Raw genomic sequence first — 22,668 nt, forward strand, 5'->3', positions numbered from 1 at the left:
CCTCCGCGATGACACAGACAGAGGTAAAACTGGTTTGTGATAGTACTCCAGGGGATCCAATCCCAGAAATGGTGAAGGTGGCCCAAGCCATGGTGACATTGGTTGGAGGAATGGAGAAGGAGGTTCCGAATGGGCTGGTGGAGACACAGGCCTTCGGTGCGGCGTGTGTATCACAGGGGGAGGGCTTGGTGCTAACAGCAGTGCAGCCCTGTCCGGAGATGGACTGCGGTGCCGGGCTTTTGATTTTGCCTCGCCCCTCCCCTGCGGGGCCGGCACCACCCCTCTCCTGTGCCAGGGATCTCGGCCCCGCTGTCGGTGCCGCGCGGGTATCCTGCTCTGGTGCCTGCAGGCTCTGTGCCTGGCGCCCCTGCACCGTTGGTGCCGCGGGGGCCGGTGCCGCCTGTGGCGGTGCCGCCGGGTCCGGTGCTTGCCTCGCTGACGCTCTAGGCGCTGCGCATGCCGGCTGTTGTATAACCAGAAGCTCAGCCTCTGCCACGTGCGCTGCCGCTTGCCTGAGTATGCGGCTGGGGGCTGTGCGCTCCGCTCGTCCTGCTCGCTGCAAACACCGGCAAGGATCGAGCCAGGGAGAGTTTCCTCCGTTTCTGCACTGAGGGGGTCAGAGAAAACTGCTCTCCTCTTATGCAACCCAGAGGGCCCTTAGAATCATAGAAGAGTAGGACTGGAAGGGACCTCGAGAGCCCATCGAGTCCAGCCCCCTGCCCTCATGGCAGGACCAAACACTTTACAGACCATCCCTGAAAGCCATCTATCTAACCTCTTCTTAAATAGCTCCAGTGATGGAGATTCTACCACCTCCCTTGGCAATTCGTTCCAGTGTTTGATCACCCTGACAGTTAGGAACTTCTTCCTAATGTCCAACCTGAAACTCCCCTGCTGCAATTTCAGTCCCTTGCCTCTTGTTCTTCCTTGCCTCTGAGGACAGAACAAGTTCCCTCCCTCTGCCTTATGACACCCTTTTAAATATCTGAAAACTGCCATCATGTCCCCCCTCAATCTTCTCTTTTCCAAACTAAACAAGCCCAATTCTTTCAGCCTTTCTTCATAGGTCTTACTCTCTAGACCTTTGATCATTCTCGTTGCTCTCCTCTGGACCCTCTCCAATTTCTCCACATCGTTCCTGAACTGCGGTGCCCAGAACTGGACACAATACTCCAGCTGAGGCCTAACCAGCGCAGAGTAGAGCGGGAGAATGACTTCTCGTGTCTTGTTCACAACACACCTGTTAATGCATCCTAGAATCATGTTTGCCTTTTTTGCAACAGCATCACACTGTTGACTCATATTTAGCTTGTGTTCCACTATAATCCCTAGATCCCTTTCTGCTGTACTCATTCCTAGGCAGTCCTTTCCCATTCTGTATTCTGGGTGAGGCTTCTCCGGCAAGTCCAGCTTGAGAGCCTTATCAACAAGAGCATTTTACGCCTCATCGCTCTGTCCTTCCTGGCCCTGGCTGTGAGCTTAGCACAGTGAGAACACTTCTGGGTAGCTTGTGATTCCCCCAGGCATCGGATGCATTCGCTATGCCCCACGGAGGCCGGCATAGCTTCACGGCATGACTTACGCTTTTTAAAACCTGAAGAGGCCATTGCGGTGAGTCCTTTACTGTTAATAGGGTACTTAGCACTTAATCCGTGCCTTTCCACCCCAAATAGTGATCACCGGCCTGCGGGGCAGCAGGCGGCCTAAATGGCCTTCACGTCCGCTCTTCTCTTCTCCACTCCTTTTTTTTTTTTTGTTGATATTCTCTTTGTCTTTGCTTTCTCTCTCTTTTTTTTTTTTTTTTTTTTGTTTAATAACCAAAAACAACAAATGACACGTAGAAAAAAAACACTATTTAATCTGACTCTGGCCTTTGCCTGAGTGGATTCCGTCTGCAGCCGATGGTGGTTGAAAAGGAACTGGCGGGGACCGGATTGCGCTTGTGGCGGCGGGCATGCGGGGGGGGCGGCGCGCGCCGGCGCATGCGCGATCCAGGAGAAACTGCTGGAAGATTTCCGATCTGCGGCGCCGGGCGAGCCCGACACCTATTGTGGAGCACCCATGGGGACCACTCGAAGAAGAACTTGACATTTGACAGGGTGGCTTGTCTAGCGATAAGTATAGGTCTTTTGTTATCCCCATGAAAATTTGCCCAAATTTATCCTTGTTTGGCAGCTAAATTTTCCAAAGATTCTGTTTACCCTGTGCATGTTCCTGGCTGCAGGGGTCAAGCACTTGAGATGGTCTTAGGAGGTACACATATGCAGAGGGGGACAGTGCAGACTGGGGGTACAGAAAAAGAATGGTCTTTAACAGTGTTTCTCAAGCAGGAGTAAGTGTATCCTGGGGGGGTATACAGAGTGTTTCCAGAAGGTATATTAACAATGTTTCTCAACCTTTCTTATGAATAAAAAATTGACTTATTTTATGTTCATCTAACTTTTTTATTTAAGTAGGGTCTCAACATGAACAAGGGGTCCATGTTGAGAACCCTTGCAAATGCTGAATTTCACGAATATGGCTCCCGCCTGCAGCCTGGCTGCTGGTGATCCATGCCCTGGGGTACCGGGGGGAGCAGCGGTTGCCAGCGCTCCTGCCCAGAGCCCCGAGGCAAGGGCCGCTCGCAAATAACTGAATTCACAAACATTAAGTTTGTGAATCTTGAGACCCTACTGTATTCTTTTGGATCAGTCACAAGTACAATGGCAAGTTATTGCCTATAGGCAATTTCTTCCAACCAACTGGTTACGATTAAGTTGTCTAAACAAATGTGTTGCAATGGTAGAAAAAAAAATGTGTGTGTGTCAAAATGTAGGTACTCTTGTGTGTGTGCTGGGGGGTGGTACTTTTTACAATCCCCTCTGCCTGCCCATGTGCCTCACCACTTTCTGGGAAAAGTGCATGGCCTTGAGCAACTAGTGCTGCTCTAGCTGCAGCTCCAGCTGCAGAGCTGGCAATTGGAGGGGAGTGGGGGTGCAAGTGGTCTGGCTGCATCTCTGTCTGCGGGGCCCAGTGTGATCTCTGGCTGCAGCAGCTCTCGTGAGCTGCCAGCAGTTGTGGGGGCTGGTGCCCAGCTCTGCGAGGTTGGGGGTGCGATCAGGCTGAATCCAATTGAATACCACTATTATAGAAAAAAAAGTTGAGAAGCACTGGTCTACAACCACTATATAACATTCTTCTATAAAAACTGGAATTGAAACCAGGTGCCCTGCATATCTATATTCCTCTGTTGCCAGTGAATAGCTGTGAAACCTACTGGCAAAGTGAGTTTCTGAGATATTGTAAAAGGTTCATTCAAAAGGTTAAAAATCAAAACCTCCACAGCAAACAATTATACAAGAACATTTCTAGACACTAAAAATACACAAATACCTTCACTATACCTTTAACATCTGGATCATCAATATGAGGTTCTAGATTTTCTATCATTTCTTCTAGCTCCTTCCGTGTGGCCATAGCGATATTTGAAGAAGCTGGTATAGTCACGTCTTTTGTTTCTGTCCTAATTTCTGGACTGGATATTAACTGATCAGTTTGCTGAAGCTCTAAATCAATATCTATTTCAGGAAGTGGAGTCCTCCAGAAATGGAAAGAATTGTACAATTCCTGTTCTGAGAGGGAGGTTTCTTTGGATCTCAACCCAGACTCCTGCAGCCCTGCTGTACTACAGAATCTAGAACTTTGCTCATTCTCATCAGCTGTTTCCCCAGAAGATGCTGAAGGCAAAGTGCAATATAAGAACATCTCCGTCTGGTAATTAGTTTCACTCTGAGATTTACTTGGCACAGAGTTATGATCTTCCAAGGTGTTTTCAAGTTTTATTGTAAAATTATGAATATCAGCATCTGAAGGCAACTCATCTGTCCCGCTGTGTAGCTGCTCTGTTGTGACATCTTCTGTATCCCTGGTCTTTTCGCTGTTGGATATCAAAGAAAACAGGCATGAGTTTAAAAAAAAATAAAAACAAAAAACAAACAGGTTATACATTTAGACACTTATGCCAGTTCATGGTCATGTTCTTATTTTGGTGTTTACAGAATTAGTAACTGAGCAACAGCTTACATAAAGAGGGTTCTGTCACAGGCCCCTCCCCTGTATTAAGAAAATTGGCTTAGGAATATGAATTAGGGATGTGAAAGGTTAACTGGTGGGCACTGGGGCCGCTGCAGACAGCAGACTGCCCAAGGGCCGACGTGAACATCAAACCTGGGCATGCTCGGAGCAGGTCCTGTCTGCAGCAGGCATGTCACAGGCAGGGGCTGCTTCAGCCCAGCTGGGCTGGAGAACCGCCCCCCACTTTAACTGGTTATCTAGCTAAACATTATGTTTAACCAGTTAAACAGGATTTTACATACCTAATATGAATATGTATAACTCAGATGCTTTAGGCCAAATGCACCATGTAAGTTACAAATGTGTATACTCTATTGCTATGCATGTATCATTTTTGTACATGAAGTTAGAAATATGAAGTGTGGATCTGTTTTACAATTCTGTATGTGCTAATGAAAGCCATTACTGACCCTCCACAAACTTAATGGCCCAGTACTCAAGGTGCTTAATATGTAAAGAGTTTTCTTTTTCCTATAAGCCTGAATTGGAGTTGGTCATGTGGCCAGGCCACCTGATGCTAGAACCTATTTTGAATCTGGGAGGAAGCTGCCTAACTTGTGAAAGAGATGATTAGAACTACCGTTAGGGTAAGAATCTGCAGGTAACAAATTTCTTAGTGCATTAGGATTAGCTGGCATGTTTTGTATATTTTCGCTTAATAATTTACTTTGACCTATTTTCACTTGCAATTACTTAAATCCTACGTTTTATTCTTAACGAAAGCACTTTTTATCAAGGCCAATGCAAACAACTTTTGTCTGGGAAGAAGCAACCACTGTGCATCTCTCTCTTTCATTAACATAGGGGGCTAACATTATGAGCTTCCTCTGTGTAAAACTTTTATAGAGAATAAGAAGGATTTATTTGGGGTTTAGCTCCTCTTTGGAGATGTGTTCCTAAGTGCTGTCATAACCTTATAGCTGAGCCCTCCCAGTGCCAAGCTGGTTCAACATCTGTGTTGCTCTGCTGGGGGTGGGGTGGGATGTCTGAAGAGAGGAGATGACTGTTATCCCAACTGTGTGACTTTGCTGGGGGAGACCAGAGCTTTTAGCATCCAGCAGGACAGAGTGGCGTCGTACCCTAGTGGGCTGGTAGGCCAGTTCAGTGGCATGACTAGCACACCAGGTGACAATCTGTGTTTGGCCAATTTTCAGGAAAAAATAAAGATATACAGTTAAAGTTTCCTAAGCAGCAATATTGATATGCAAAAGAAAACTGAAAATTACAAAGGCAAGAAAATCCATACCTATTTTCTTCTGCAGATCTGTGATCCTCTGTGTTCTTACTTTCTTCTTCTTTAAAAAAGTGGCCACTGCTGGATGGGTTAGCAAAAGTTGATATGAAAGGCCCCAGGGACTGAAAAGCAGCTTGGCGGACCTAGAGTATTGGGTTTCAGAGAAAATAATTTATATACAGCTGTCGTATAAATACACCAACTGTTGGGAAACGGAATTGTAAGGGCCTTGGAAAAGTGACAAGGGGAGTCTTGCATCTGGGAACAGTGTCAACAAGCTAGATATGGGAAAGTGCACAGCAAAAAGCCTTGAGCAGGAAGAGATAAGTGTGAGATGTGATAAAACAAAGTGTTTGTTTCGCTGTTCATTGTACACATCTTCCTACTGAGCATGTCTAACAGACTCATCCGTCTCCCACAAGGTTTCAATGGGTAAGTCTGAACACCAACCAAGTGGAAGATCCATTGTTAGTTTAGTGGAACCGTATTTTAAATTGGTCATGAATGTAAGTGGACTTGAATTTAAGATGAATGTAAGTTGACTTGATAAGAACCACAGCCTTAAATTTCTGTGCTTTTCCCACCTATTTATGTATTTTCCTTCCCTTGCTTCTACTGTGTCCATTTCCTTCTAGCTAGCCGCTCTCACCTCCATGTCTATTGTTTTTTTCATTGTATCTGATTATGGCTCACATGCCTTCTCAGAGCCACAGGGCTTGTCCTCCTGGGCAGTAAAGCTTCCTTTTGACCTAAGGAAGAGTTTCGCTGTTGACAAACCCAACAGAGATTTGTAGGATGAGCTTCAAAATGCAGGTGGGGGAGTGAAGTATAAAGAAAATCTCAAGTTAAATTGAATTACATCTGCAACTTTCTGATGTTTCTGGTAATGAACAGACTTCTGACAACACTGAATAGGAGGGAACCCTATTGTTCCACATGCCTTGTCTCACTAGAAGGGTCTAGTACCTTTTACCAAGATAATGTAGTACAGCCGTCCTCCAGGCAGCAAAACCACCATTATACACAATTACTTGACACAATCATGTACAAGAATAAGACATTTATCACCAAAAAATTAACAGAGGGAAAAAAACCACACATTTGATAAATGAAACAAAACTCTTACCCATCGTGAAGGGTCACTGATCAGATTGATAAAAAGTGTTGACAGTTTTGTCCGCCGGACCTCCTGGGACGTTGCACATGAAACTGCCATAAAGCATTCAGCACAAGCCTTCCGAACTCCCCAAACATTATCAGAACAGAGCTGGAAAAACCTTGGTAGCTATGTAAAACATAACAAATAAATGTTTACGTAAGGTTTAACTTGAATTGATGTTCCTTTACCTTCTATTTCCCATGGTAAGATCTTTCTATCCTGCTGTGAGCAGCAGGATATATTTATAAAGGTTTGGCAAAGCAAAAGAGCATGCCATTTCGACTGTCCACTTAATTAGATGCCTTCCAATTACATCTCAATGACAGACATCAATGCTTTTGCACCAGGATGAAAAATATTTTTTGACATCAAAGATGTTCTCTGAAGTCTCTTATCATGGTTTTTCTCCTACATACAAAGTACCTGTCACTAACCTACAAAAAAGGATCACAAAATACAAACTCTTCACTATGTAAACCCTTTTGAAAGTATGGGGTATGAGGTTGTCCAGCACATGTGTATGTGCTAAATGTGCACTGCTACTGAAAATATCTGATCAGAGGTGCATATGCACCTGAAGGGGAGCACTCTTAGGGACACCATTCAGAACACTCTCCAAAGACAAAACAGTTTTATGGAGCATTTTTTATGAAAACTGGTGACTGAACAAGTTTCTTTGGCGTTTGGAATTTTGTTAATCTCAGCAGAAATCGATCAGTGGGCAAGATGCAGATGAGTCAATCAGCATGAAATTCATCACATGACTATCACCACCCCATGAAAATGCAACAAGACTTGCAGTGAGTCCTAGGAAGAAAGCACGACAATTTTCCTCATACCAGCTGCTGAAGCAATCTCCTTCTGTGTGGAAATTTTCCAGACTTTAAAGGGCTTTTTGAAAAAGTAAAAGTTCAGCAGAAGTTTTTCAGCTGTTACTGAAGTACAAGACAAGTGGGAAACAAACATTTCTTTCACCATTCCTGACTCCCCTGGCCCCCACCTCTTTTTTTTAAAACAGCTCAGCAACTGCAATAGTTTGGGGACCAAAATGAGAATTCTACCATGAAAATTCTAAGAGGATAACAAAGGACTAAGGAGAGCTTTGTCCAAGTGCCAAATATGAAGCTTCACTCTACATTCTGGTAAGCCTCTTACATAAAACAAGATAGCTGTCAGTGTCTACCCTACTACAGTAACCTCTTTCATATCCAGCAGCCCCAGAACGAGGAAGTTGACAGATATGCTGGACAAAAGAGAGGTATACCTAGCAATGCATAATACTAAAGAAAAACAAGATTAGATATTAAGAAACAAAAATGTATGCAGAGTACTTTATTTACCAACAGCTGTACTATTGTACACTGTATTTGCTGTATTTATTTGTATTTACTTTTACTATACTGCACTTAGGGAAAATGGAACTAAAATGTAGTTATGTTTAAAACACGGGTTATATGAGAGTGCCAGATGATAGAATGTTAGACATGAGTGTACTGTAATTTCAGATTATGAAATGCACATACACTACTGAAATATGTTATGATCAACTGCTTACTGAACACAGGACAAATGAAAATCTACAGCAATTTAGACTTAAGGTAGATACTGGGTAAAATTTTCCAACTATAAGCATGTTTAAGATCTAGAATAAGTTTCTAAGGGTTGTTGTGGAATCCTCATGACTGAAGGTTTTTAAGAGCTGGCTGGACCAATACTGGTCAGGAATGGTCTTGGTTTATTTGGTCCTTGTCTCAGTGTAGTAGGCTGGACATGATGACTACTAAAGGTTCCTTCCAGCCCTACATTTCTATGACTTCATTTCTATTTTTTTTGCAAGCTGGAAAAGCCGAAGCTGAAGAGATGCAAGCAACCTCATCTCTACCTCCGTATGCATGGGCCTAATAGCATTCAATCATTTCACGATCCCATATTTTTCATACAATTCTGCATCTTACATATGCATTCACAGTTTGATCTGAAGAAGTGGGTCTGTACCATGAAAGCTCATCACCTAATAAATTGTTTTGTTAGTCTTCAAAGTGCTACATGACTGCTGTTTTGTTTTTTTACATGCATCCCAGGTTGTAGAGGTAAAAAAAGTAAATTCTGTAGTATCATTTACTTAGATCCAACTGATGGAAGTCACTTAAATACAGAATGTTCAGAGAATAAATGATGAAAGAGACAGTGGTTCTGGGTATACAATATGTTATGTAATTGTGTAAACATATCACAATACAGTTTTAAATGACTAGAGCTCAGGTGCCCACGCAAACTTAACTTTGTCATTTCTCAGCTTTTGAGTTCAGTAGATTTTTGGGTTTTGTTTTTTTTTTTGCAAGTAAAGAATTATTTGAGAGGATGAGGAGACTATATGTATCTAGAACCATAACTCTAGCACCTGACTTTTGTACTAAAGACTTACAAGCATTTCTTCAGTGGCTTGCTGCCCAACCACACTGCAGATATCTCCAAAATTGGCTGCACATACCTGTAGATAAAAAAAGAGATAAGCTAGCTCCAACTATTTGGACATATTTGCAAGATGAACGACGAATGAAAAATTAAGACCCTAGTATTCAGCATAATGGATGGTTCGAATAGGAGAGGCAGACCCCACAGAGAATGGATAGATGATATAGTAGATTGGTGTGAAGCTAGTCTACAGAAACTAAGCAACTCTGCACTGGACAGGGAAAAATGGAAGGAAATAGTGAGAGAGGCATCAGACACCAATGGGCGCTGAGCCTACAGTTATTGATGATGATGATGATGATGAACTAATAACTGATTTATGAATCATTACAGTGTTTCATCGTGTGCAGAGGTATTGTAATAGCCAGCAAAACCACAATTTTAATATATTCACCATAATAAGGTCAACCAGAAATCAAGTAAATTTCGAAGAATAATTAGTAGCTGCTTTGCGTACTACACCTTAGACCCACCAATTTCTGTGGTTTTAAAATCACACCATATTATTTTTAAATATGTTTTCTCTCCCCTTCTTCTATATGACAGAATCCAACAAAGACTGTGGGACACTAACTAGATATAAAGGGGAAAGTGACAGTAACTATACCCCAAGTTGCTAACAAATATACACAGCAAAACATATAAAAACACCCCCAGAAAAATATCTTTGGTACGAAATGGAACCATGCTACATAGCTGTAATGTCTAAATTCCACGGAAGCGTTAATTTATTTTAATATCCTGATTTAAAGCCAGTGCTAGCTCAGTGGGTACACCTAGGCAAAATTATCTACACACAACTAAAACAAATACATTCTAACCCTAAAAAATAATTAGGGGGCCCCCCTGAGCTGCTGAGTGACCTAAGCAATTGCTTAATCCAATAATGCTTAGCACTGCCTCTGCCCTCATGCAAACTTCCTTTCCTCCCAGAGAGTGGAGGGATCACGTAGGTGAAACTGCATCAGTTTACATTTGATTCATGTTTTTAAAAGTTACTCCACAAACATAAGGGGGTAGAGGCATAGTTTTCTTTTTAAATAAAATACCAGATTCTAGAATACACTTGCAGCAATTTCCATAGCTTAATCACAGAATACTTGGGGCCCTATGTAGAGGTACCACTTAAGGGGTGCTGTACAGATCCCCCCCACAAAGTCTGAACCTCTGAATTTTACATGTGAGGTCTGCCTAAGGGGCTTTGTCTGGGTCCAAGACATGCACTTTAACTGCAGAGATTGTGTGCTCCCAGATTTGCCTTTGGAGCAGGGAGTTTATAAACTGAAGGAGGCAGAGTGAGTAACATAACATAGGGCTTGTCATTTAAGTAACTGAAGGATCATTAGATAACCAAGAAAATATTTAAAAGCTAGGAAACAAAAGGTAAAAACAAATAGCGTGCCCCGGGGTACGTCGTTGGGACCAGTGCTGTTCAACTTATTCAGATATTATCTCAAAAAGGGGTAGACAGAGGTAGCAAAACTGTAGATACAAAATTACTAAAAAGAGATATCAGAGAGGCAGCCGTGTTAGTCTGTAGCTTCGAGAACAACAAGAAGTCTTGTGGCACCTTATAGGCTAACAGATATTTTGGAGCATAAGCTTTCGTGGGCAAAGACCCGCTTCATCAGATGCATGAGTGGGGTGGTGGTTTCAGAGGGGTATTTAAAGAGTGGGGTCCCAGTAAGAGGGAGGGCCGGACCTGACAAGGTCTATTCAGCAAGGTGGAAATGGCCCAGTATCAACAGTACTTATCAAAAGAGCAAAAAATAACTTAGATCAGGCAGGGGAATGTGAGCCTTTGTCATAGTCTAATGGGGAGATATTAGCACCCAGAGCAGAGAAAATGCCTTTGTAAACTGTGAGCCAGTCTCTGTTTAATCCATGGTTAATGGAGTCAAATTTGCAAATAAACTGCAGCTCAGAGATTTCTCTCCCCATTTGATTTTTGAAATTTTTTTGTTTCAGAACTGTCACCCTTTAATCTGCCACTGAGTATCCATGGAGACTGAAGTGTTCCCCCACAGGCTTCTGTACATTACCATTCCTGATGTCTGATTTATGTCCATTTATTCTTTTACAGAGAGACTGTCCAGTTTGGACAATGTAAATTGCAGTGGGGCATTGCTGGCACATATATGATGGCATATGTATTATATTAGTAGATGTGCAGGTAAAGGAGCCCCTGATGGTATAGTTGGTATTAGGTCCTGTGATGATGTCACTCGTGCAGATATGTGAGCAGAGTTGACAGCGACGACTGTTACAGGGGCTGGTTCCAGGCCTAGAGCACTGGTTTGTGATTTGTAGTGGCTGTTGAGGATTTGTTTAAGGTTGGCAGGCTGTCTGTAGGCGAGGACAGGCCTGGCTCCCAAGGTCTGTGAGAGTGAAAGATCATTGTTCAGGATAGGTTGCAGATCACTGATGATGCGCTGGAGAGGCCTTTGGTGGGGCTGTATCTGATGGTCAGTGGTGTTCTCTTGTTTTCCTTGCGAGGCCTGTCTTGTAGCAGGTGGTTTCTGGGTATCTGTCTGGCTCTATCAATCTGTTTCCTCATTTCCTTAGGCAGATACTGTAGTTTGAGGAAAGCTTGGTAAAGGTCTTGTAGATGGCTGTCTCTGTCTGATGGATCAGAGCAAACATGGTTGTAACTTAGTGCCTGGCTGTAAACGATGGATCGTGTAGTATGCCTTGGATGGAAGCTGGAGGCATGTATGTAAGCATAGCGGTCTGCGGGTTTTCGGTATAGGGTGGTGTTTATATAATCATCGCTTATCTGTACAGTAGTGTCCAGGAAGTGAATTTCTTGTGTGGACTCGTCCAGATTAAGGTTGATGGTGGGATGGAAACTGTTGAAATCATGGTGGAACTCTTCAAGAGCCTGCTTCCCATGGGTCCAGATGATGAAGATGTCATCAATGTAGCGCAGGTACAGGAGGGGCGCTAGGGGACAAGAACTGAGAAAGCGTTGCTCCAGGTCAGACATAAAAATGTTGGCATACTGTGGGGTCATGTGGGTGCCCATAGCAGTGTCACTGATTTGAAGGTATAATTTGTCCCCAAATCTGAATAGTTGTGGGTGAGGACAAAGTCACAAAGCTCTGCCACCATTTGTGCCTCGGTCTCATCAGACATAATGTTCCTAACAGCTTAGAATCTATCTTCATGTGGGATATTGGTATAAAGAGCCTCTACATCCATGGTGGCCAGGATGGTGTTTTCAGGAAGGTCACCAATGGATTGTAGTTTCCTGAGAAAGTCTGTGGTATCTCGAAGAATGCTGGGGGTGCTGGTAGCATAGGGTCTAAGAAGAGAGTCCACATATCCAGACAATCCTGTGGTGAGGGTGCCAATGCCTGAGATGATGGGGCATCCAGGATTTCCAGGTTTATGGATCTTGGGTGGTGGGTAGAATAAACCTGGTTTGAGTTCAAGGGGTGTGTCTGTGTAAATCTGTTCCTATCCTGTGTTCCCTCTTACTGGAACCTCACTCTTTAAATACCCCTCAAACTGCTCCCCCCATGCATCTGATGAAGCGGGCCTTCAACCACAAAAGCTCATGCTCCAAAATATGTTAGTCTATGAGGTGCCACAAGACTTCTTGTTGTTCTGAAAACAGATAGTCGAAATCTTACTGCTAAGAGTTACAAAGGGATCGAACAAAACCGTGTGTTTGGGCAACATAATGGTAGGTGGAATTCCATGTTGATAAATGCAAAGTAATATACACAGAAAAAAATAATTCCAGCTATACATTCAAAAATTACAGGATCTAAATTAACTATTACCACTTAAGATAGCTCCCTGCAATCCGGCCACTGCCCTCCCCACCAAAATCTGAAATGGTGGCCCTGATCCTGTACCTTTCATCTTTCAATTTTAGTTATCTTACATATTTCAGGTTAACAGCAACAGATAAAAATCAGACAAACGTGCTTTTTTTAAATGTTGACTAGGTTGCTTTAACTCTAAAGAAAATAACTGAACCAAACTAGGCAGAGGACAATCCATACCTTACGAACATGAAACATTCTGCAATCGCAGCACATCTCACAAAACCTAGGAAGAATGAGTCTTTCTGTGATGTCTTTTCCCACCATGGAGGCCATTTTGCACATTATCTAATAAAAAGGAAACTACTGATTAAAAATGGCTACAAAATGGAGAAATTAGTTACAAAAGCATTAAATAATGACCTTTTTGTATTATTAAATTTGTAACTACAGTCAAGGTAAACACTGATTGCACATGACCCTGAATTCTTCCGATACCTTTAAATCTCACATTGGAAAGTGTGTGCGTTACGTAGGCAGCTAGGCCGATTATTTTCTTTCCCTGTATCAAACAGCAACACAATATGCAAGAATCTTCCCAATATAAAAGCAGCAAAATCAGAAAGTTATAGAAACAATTGGTTACCAGCTTTCCAGAATGCTTTGTAAGAAAGAATTCAAGAATATTAATGTAGGTACCTCACAATGCTTAGTATTATAGTGTAGAGAAATGGCCAGGCTACGTCTGCACTGGCCCCTCCCTTTCAAAACAGGCATGCAAATGCAGCAAATTGAAAATGCAAATTATATGCTAATTTGCAGAGTCAGTGTCTCTTTTGCATAATGGTAGCCACTCCCCATTCTGGAAGAGCTGTTTTCGAATTTCAAAACAGTTGTGTAGATCGAGTTCCTTCAAATGGAAGCCCCACTTTAAAAAGCACTCTTCCTGAAAAAAATTAGAAAGAAGAGTGCTTTTGGAAACAGGGCTTCCTTTAGAAGGAACCCCAGCTACACGGCTGTTTTACATTTCAAAAGCAGCTCTTCCAGCACAGAGTGGCTGTCAGTATCCAAATGAGGTGTTCAACATGCAAATTAGCACTTCCTTTGCATTTTCTATTCACTGCATTTGCATGCCCCTTTCGAAGGGGAGGGGACAGTGTAGATGTAGCACAAATGTATTAGTTTAAACAGTAAAATGAGTGATTTCACTTCTCATTTCCAGTTTATTTTCTGTTATTCTAAACCAAATATGCTTAATTTCTAGTTCAACAGAATTAATAGTATAAACTCCTCATCCTCAGCCCCACACCAGAACAATGATTTAAATGATGAAAAAGAGAAATTGAGTTAAGGACCTGAGAAACACTGGGTAACTCTTCTAGCAGTAATATAAGTTAACTCATTAAATGGCTTAATTAAATGATTAATTTCTTCAAAAACATATATAATCTGTGATAACTGTTTATTAAATCTGTACTCATTTAAACTGCTAAATTTCTCATCTTAATCTAAACTACATCTGATAAAATTCATTCAGGTTTGTCTGAATGAGAATTAGTCAGTCAGTCAGATGGTAGTTGAGATGAAAGAGAGAACAAGCCAATGCAATTCATGCAATAAGATTTCTCTACTAAAGAACACAGAATGAAAACAGGCAAGGGCCAATGGTCATTAAGAGAAGCTCCTCAAAATGAAAAACACTTAATATCACATAATACAATTAGCCTCCTGATTTTCTTGTCCAGTTGGGTCTCTTTTTTTAGAGAGGTGCCCAAATAATTTATTTCAAACATGACCCTGATTTAAGTGACAAGCATGGCAAAAAATGCTAGGGATTAATTTACTTAGCGCCATTTCTCTCCAAAACACCACATGGCAAGTGCCTTAGAAATATCTGAGTACCTTTATTAAAGCTAATGTTGATACACAATGTTAGGAAAGCCTGGCTGAGCACCTGCACGGATTAACCAAAACCACAAAATCTGATTTAAAGAGAGTCACAAGATACATATAGTACAAAAACTGAAATAAAGAGAAGTTACCCACCTGGGTGGTAACGATGGTTCTTCAAATGTGTCCCTGTGGGTGCTCCATATCAGGTGTTGGGCCAGCCCCAGCACCGCAGATTGGAGGTTTACAAAGCAGTTGCCTTTTGGATTGCGCGTGCACAGAAGCGCGCTGAGCTCTTTGTGTACTTCTAGTCATGTGTGCGATCTGACCTGAGCCAGATCCTCGAAGCTGCCTCAGAAGTACGCATCTGAAAGACATAATGAGACCAACTCCGAAGTGGGGAGGACAGGCGTGTAGCGGAGCACCCACAGGGACACATCTCAAAGAACCTTTGTTACCACCAAGGTGGGTAACTTCTCTTTCTTCTTCAAGTGGTCCCCATGAGTGTTCCATATCAAGTGACTACATAGCAGTGCCCCCCCCCGCCCCCCAGAAACATGGAGGCAAGTACCAGAGTCAGATGTCAGTAGCCACCGAGAGCACAGCAGTTGCAAGGCTCGTGTCTCCAGCCATCTGGTGATATATGGCATAATGCTCAGCAAAAGTGCTGTAAGACGACCATGTCGCTGCTTGGCAAAATGTCCCTCAAAGGGACGCCCTTGAAGAAGGCTGTGGATGCTGCTATTACCCTAGTAGAGTGAGCTTTATGAGGGACAGGTAATGCAGTCTTCCAGAGAACAACATGTAGTTATGCACAACGTGATAATATTCGAGATTCTCTGTGACGAATGCACCTCGTCCTTAGATCTCTGTGCAAGAGACAGTAATAGCCTGTCTATTTTTTGGAAGGGCTTTGTTCCTTCTAGGTAGAATGGTAAAGCTCTTCTCACATCCAGAGAATGCAGTCTCGTCTCCCTACTGGAAGTATGCGGTCTTAGGTAAAAAGATAGAAGTATGATTGGCTCATTCAGGTGGAGCTCGGAAGCGACCTTTGGGATGAAGGCAGGGTGCAATCAAAGCGTCACCGTCTCCTTGGTAAATATCATATGTGGTGGAGAGGCCATGAGGACAGCCATTTCACTAACTCGACAAGCGGATGTGATAGCCAAAAGGAACACTATTTTTTAAGGTAAGGAGACGTAATGGAATAGTTGCTAATGGTTCAAATGGAGGTCTTGATATTGTATCCAGAACTAGGTCTAGACTCCAAGGAGGTGCTATAGGTTTAGTACAGGTTGGTGAGACCTTTTCAGAAATGCAATGTGGTCGGGGGCGCAAATACTAGCATCCCATCCATCATGTGTCTAAAAGTCGAGAAGGCTGCTAGATGCACCTTTAATAATGGCAGAACAAGCCACTCTTGTTTAAGATAAAGTAAGTAGTCCGGAATGGATTGTATGAGGGCTTCTTCTGGAAGCTCACCCCACGTGGAGCACGATGACAAAGCGTTTCCACTAGTATGTATGTCTCTCTCGTGGAAGTTTGCCTGCTGTGCATCAAAACACGTATGACCTGTTCAGAGCACAAGGCCTCTGAGCTATTGAACCTATTATCAGCCAAGCCATGAGGTGAAACATATGCGGATGTGGGTGCATCAATAACCTGCGGTTCTGAGTGAGCAGGTTCGGAACGATAGGACTCGACCGTGGAGGGCATGCTGACATGCGTTGCAGGATCGGGAACCAACGTTGTCAAACACATGCTGGAGCTATGAGGATCAGATCACCTGCAGTCTGGCGTTCTCCAACACTTTGTGGATGAGGACCACTGGGGGAAAATGCAAATAAGAGAGTACCTTTCCAAGGGATAAGAAAAGCATCGCTGAGACCCCCACCCCACCCTATGCCTGCTCTGGAGCAATAAAGGAGACATTTCTTGTTGCCATAGGTTGCAAGCAAGTCTATTGACGGAATGCCCAAAGACCAAAAAAATAGGATGGAGAATGTCGGACTTATCTCCCATTTGTGGTCTGATGCAAACTGTCTGCTCAACCAAAAGGCCGTGACATTGTTCACCCCAGGTAGAAATTAGGCTGCCGGTGTTATGCCATTCTATATGCACCAGTTCCACAATCGGAGGGCCTCCACACAAGAGAGACCGGGATCTTGCTCCCCCTTGCCAATATATATAATACTTTGTGGTAACAGTCAGTGAATATTCTCACCCAGGCCCCTCAAATGCGAGGCAGAAAGTGCTTGGTTACAGAAGGTTTATATGAAGGGAATCAGATGGCATAGCCCACTGAGACTATCTTCAGCACCCACTTGCCTGTAGTGATCTTGGACCACTGCTGGTAAAAGGGGCATAGCTGATAATGAAAGATGTTGCACCAGTGGTTCGTGTTGGGCCATGGAGATGGTAGCACAGGCCTTGACATAGGAGTCAAAACTGCTGCCTTGGGTTTTGTGGAGGCGGATTGCATTGTTGTTGTTTATGCCTTCTAGACAGCCTACTGGATTCATCACAGACCCTGCGCTGATAGGACTGCCGCTGGCACGGGTAATTGTATCATCTTCGATAAGGGTAATCTCTCTTCCTTTGGTAGTGTGGAGTATACATCCGTAAAGTTCTCAGTGTTGTTCGAGATTCTTTACTGGACTGTAATGCAGTACCTGTAGCTTCCGCAAATAACTTGCTTTTGTCAAAAGGCAGGTCTTCAACCTTGGTCTGTAATTCTTTAGGTAACCCATAGGTCTGGAGCCTGGATACTCGCCTCATAACCACTGCTGTCGCCATGGAACGTGCAGCAGTGTCAGCAACATATAAGGCTATCTGTACATTAGTATGAGATGCTGCATAGCCCTCTTAGACAACTGCCTTGAGAATGGGTTTCTTGGAATCTGGTAAGTAATCCATAAGGGTTGTTAGTTTCGTAGAGTTACTGAAGTTACGATTAGACAAATGCGCAGAGTAGTGAGCCATGAGCAATAAGAGGGTAGAAGAGGAAAATACTTTTCTCCCAAACAGGTCCAGTCTTTTGGCATCCTTGTCGGACACTGGATTTATACTGGGGTGCCTTAGACCTCTGCTGTGATGATTCTAACACCAGCGAGCTAGGCTGGGGATGGTTGAATAAAAATTCCATGCCCTAGGAAGGCACAAAATACTTTTTGTCAGACCTCTTGTTAGTGGCTGGGATGGAGGCAGGGGTTTGCGAGATGTTATTCGCTGCTTCCGTTTTTGCATTATCTAACAGAATGGCAATCTTGGATGGTGCCAGAGGTCTCAAGTTTTTTAAAAGTTTGTGTTGTTTTTCTGGGACTTCAGCTATTTGAATGTCCTCACTCTGAGCTACTCTTTTAAACAATTCTTGAAATTGTCTTACATCATCGGGGAGGCGGGAGAGAGAATCGCCCAGAATAACCGCCTCGTCCGGGGACGAGGAGGATATGTGTACATGGTAAGCTTCTATACATTCCTCTAAGTCCCCTGATTGGTCCTCTGCCAGTTCCAATAGGGTGGGAATTACGGATTGGGCCCATGGAGATGGAAGTGATGGAGGTGGTGGAGGGGTAATTGAACATCTATACCCTTGTCTGGATTCAGGAGAGATATCTAGAGATCTGCTGTGATACTGGTATTGCTGCTGGTGGCCCCTGTATGTGTGTGGGTAGCAGCACACTCGATTACCTGGCGATGAGGAGCGAGAGATGAAGTGTTTCCTGTACTCGTGATGGTGATAACAGTGAGGCAGGTATGACAACCTAGAAGACATTGGGGGTGAAGGGGACCTGCAGTAACCCTAGCTGTAGGCGTGGTGCGGTCTTTGTAAGAAAGGTGGTGGTCTCAGGCATGGCGATGGAGGAGATATTGGACATTGAAATGACAGTACCGTTGGAGAGCACAGAGACATGGGTTGAGGAGAAAATGTCAGAATCGGTGAATGAGGTGATGGGCTACGGTGCCAAGTCTTAGCTTGTGCCTTTTTGGATTCCCTCTGGGAGTCAGTGCCCATCAGTACCTTACGCGGTTCCAGATGAACTGGTGCGGGTAGCACTGGTGCCGTACTCGGTGCTGCTGGCTTAGGTGCCACTGGTGCCAGACGCACAGTATGTGGTGCTCATACTTCCAGTGCTGATTGATCTGTATGTGTCAGCACCGGTGAGTTCTGTGAACCCATAGGTTCAAGCGGGATTCTTGCATCATCACCAGCAGAGCCAGTTTCTTAGACTTAGGCCGTTTGTCCTCCTTAGTTAGTGAGGAAGCTGGGTTCCCAATACGACTTGTCTTGTCACCAGATGAAACGGGCAGAGATCTAGCTGGAGATAATTTTTTTTTCTTATGGCCTTCTGGGGAGACCAATGAGGCTGCTCGGCGTTTTTGACCTGCTGCCATCTGCAGCATCAGGCTGGAGAGCTTTTTCAAAGAGAATCATTCTCAGGCTCATCTCTCTGTCTTTTCTAGCTCTCACTATAAGTTTAGAGCAATGTGGGCACTTGTGAGGCACAGAAGACTATCCTAAATAGTGTATACATTGTATACACTTGTACATTGTACAAATCATATACTGTATGATTTGGACCCATGGTATAAAGACTCTAGAAGAATTCCCCAGAGACTTTAACAATCTGAAGCCCACCATCAACTTATGCCTCAATTACTCCACACGAGAGAGACATTCCCTGGACACTACAGTACAAATCAAGGATGGCCTGATCAGCACCACACTCTACCAGAAACCCACTAATCACTATACTTACCTACACACTTCTAGCTTCCATCCTACACATATAACTACATCCATTGTTTACAGTCAAGCCCTTAGGTACAATTTGCTTTGATCCGACTGACAGAGGCCAAAAACTACAAGATCTTAACCAAATATTCATAAACCTGAATTACTCAACAGGAGAAATAAAAAAACAAATAAACAGGGCCAGATTAATACCCAGAGACCAGCTACTCCAAGATAGGCCAAAAAAGCCAAGAACAGAACACCACTGGTCATCACCTACAAGCCCCAACTCAAACCACTGCAACAAATTATTAAAGACCTACAACCTATCCTTAATCAGGATGCCACACTCCAGAAGGCCTGAGGTGACAGGCCTGTTCTCTCCTACAGGCAACCTCCCAACCTTATGAGGATTCTCACCAACAGCCGCAGTCTATAATGCAGGAACACCAGTCCTGGAACTTTTCCTTGCAACAAAGCCCGCTGCTCAACTTTGTCCACATATCTTTTCTGGAGATACCATCATTGGACCTAACCAGGTAATTCACAGAATCAAGGGCACATTCTCATGTTCCTCAACTAACATCATATATGCCATCATGTGCCAACCATGCCCAGATGCTTTGTATATTGGACAGACTTCAACCTCTCTTAGACAAAGAGCTAATGGGCACAAAACAGATATAAAACACTCCTGATCCACAAACCTGTTAGCCGGCATTTTAATGGAGTGGGCCATTCTGTTAATGACTTAAGACTCTGCGTGCTACTGAAGAGGAATTTTCACAACACTCTTGAAATAGAGGCTGCTGAACTCTTTTATATTCAAATTCGACACATTAACAAGTGGTTTGAACCGGGATGGGAATTTTCTGGGTTACTATAGGGGCTCGTTTGCATACTTGGCTTAATCTAATTCTAGACCCCCCACCCCTTCTGCCCCTCTACTCTCTGATTTGCTCACCTTGATAATTTTTTTTTCTGACTTGTCCACCTTGATTACTGCTTTTGGTTCTCTGTGCCTTAAACATTGAGTCTGTTCTGGTATGGCTATGGTCTGAAGAAGTGGGTCTGTCCCACAAAAGCTCACCAAATAAATTATTTTGTTAGTCTTTAAAGTGCTACTTGACTGCTTTTTTGTTTTGAGTGTGTACATTGAGAGTGACCAACTGAGGCCAGCATTGCCTCCTGGCAATAGTCACGCTTTTAAAAACCTGATGCAGGCATTTCAACAAAACAATAGAGCTGTTAGCAGCTTAGCTCTTGGAATTTCAAATGAGGTGATAACACACACTATTAAAACGTATTGACTACTAGAGAACTGATTATACCACTTTACCTTTTTTTTCTCCTATAACTATTAAATACAAAACTATTATTAGAAAACTTGTTAAGAACTACGAATAATAAACAACAGGTATCAAAATCATTTTTCAGATGTGCTGTTGAGAAGTTCAGGAGAAGTCTGCCTGCAGCCGAGGGTGACTTACAGGAACTGGCTCAAACCGGACCATGCACATGATTAGAGGCATGCAAAGGGCCTGGCCCGCTTCTGCACATGCACGATTCAAACAGCAATTGCTTTGCAAATCTCCGATCTGCAGCACCAGGACTGGCCCGACACCTGATATGGAGCACCCACGGGGACTACTCGAAGAAGAATCTAAATTCCAGTGAATAAATTTAAATGATACCGTTTAGATCCTGGAATCCAAAATACTGAGGTACATCGCCCATGAAAAAGTAATGCACAGAGTTGGTTGCAGAAAGAAAATATATAGGAAATAATATATGTTACAACACCAATTGCTCATTCAAACTGTAGACAATAAAACTCAGTTTCACTGATTTACTCACAGCCACAGCCTCTGTCTTCACATCATCATTACTGTCTGGTGCAGTCAGGTCTATAAGAACTGGGCATACTTTGGTCTCTACATCATATCTCTCGATCAGTTCTTGCTCCAACAGAACGAGCAATGCTGCCTGGCTTGTTTTCCTCACCTACCACAAAAACAAAGTGGAAACAAGAGTTTATATGAGCTGTTTTTCAGACGTACACTGGAATATAATGCTGATGTGCCATATATGGCAAATACATTCTTACATCCTTCTGCAAACCATAACATAACATAAAAATGAAAAGTAATCTCCAGGAACAGTTATGTACTGTAAATTATTGTAATATTACAAATACTGCAAGAAAATTCCCTCAAATTTCCTGAAAATCAAAATGATGCAAAACAGACAATTATGGAAAGGCTGATATTGGACATGATGAGTAAACAATTAAAGGACAGCATAATTAACACCAGTCTAATGTGGTTTTATGGAAAATATTTGTCAAATTTCATTTTTTGAAAGGATTACAAGTTTAATTGGTAAAAGTAACTATGTTGGCATAACGTACTTAGACATCTGTAAGGCATTTGACTTAGTCCCTTTTTGATAAGAAAAATGTAGTACTATTCTAAAAATCAACATAGTACATATTATATGTACGAAAATGATTAACTGACTAATTTTTAAAAATAAATTGAAACAGGAAAATTGATGGAGTGATAAACCATGGGAAAGATTAACTACAGACTGATCTGGATTTCTTGGTCAAGTGGGCTTAAAGATCAACACACTTTAATGGAAACAAATGCAAGGATTATACAGCTACGAACAAAGAATATAGGTAACATTATAGAATACAGGTAAAGAACTAAAAGACTATAGACAAGAAAATCTGGGGATTGTATCATGGACTGTAGTGACATTGGGAAGAACTTGGAGTTAATGTAGTAATCAACTCATCACAAGCTTCCAGGGTAATACAGTCTTTGGCTGGATAAGCAGAAAAATATCAAAGTAGTGGAGATGTGATAATACCTTTCTATACAGCATTAGCAAAACTACAGCTAGAGTACTATGAGTAATTCTAGACATATCAAAACATATGCTGAAAAAACTGAAAGGGTTCAAAAATGATTTACAAGAATGATTTGAGCACTGGATAACATGCCTGAGAGTGACAGATTACAAGAAACTAACTAGACTGGGCTTCTTCAAAGAAGGTAATGAAATTGTTTGATCACAGTCTGAAAGTAACTACATAGAGAAGAGATTCAGCTCTTTAATTTAGCAGAAAAGGGCATAATGAACTTTAATCATCAAAAGATGCAACTACTAGAGAAATTTAGACTAGAAAAAAAAACGCTCACATTTTTAAACAGTGAGGGTAATTACTCATTGGAAGAGCTTACCTAAGAGCATGGTGGACGCACCATAACTTGAAATCTTT

The 22,668-nt window shown here is 42.7% G+C and overlaps 1 protein-coding gene across 3 annotated transcripts in view; it reads right to left on the reverse strand.

Annotated features, from left to right (window-relative positions):
• The window catches only part of PPP4R1 (protein phosphatase 4 regulatory subunit 1), a 99,762-nt gene that overhangs the window by 18,845 nt on the left and 58,249 nt on the right, over positions 1 to 22,668 (reverse strand). For all 3 annotated transcript variants that reach the window (XM_074987451.1, XM_074987450.1, XM_074987452.1), the window contains 6 exons: positions 21,237 to 21,383; positions 12,995 to 13,102; positions 8,932 to 8,997; positions 6,474 to 6,632; positions 5,360 to 5,490; positions 3,384 to 3,916 (listed from right to left, as the gene is read on the reverse strand). In XM_074987451.1, the coding sequence (XP_074843552.1) occupies positions 3,384 to 3,916; positions 5,360 to 5,490; positions 6,474 to 6,632; positions 8,932 to 8,997; positions 12,995 to 13,102; positions 21,237 to 21,383 (1,144 nt within the window). The remainder of the gene's footprint in view (positions 1 to 3,383; positions 3,917 to 5,359; positions 5,491 to 6,473; positions 6,633 to 8,931; positions 8,998 to 12,994; positions 13,103 to 21,236; positions 21,384 to 22,668) is intronic.

This window comes from Carettochelys insculpta, chromosome 2, assembly GCF_033958435.1.
Source record: "Carettochelys insculpta isolate YL-2023 chromosome 2, ASM3395843v1, whole genome shotgun sequence".
NCBI lineage: Eukaryota > Metazoa > Chordata > Testudines > Carettochelyidae > Carettochelys > Carettochelys insculpta.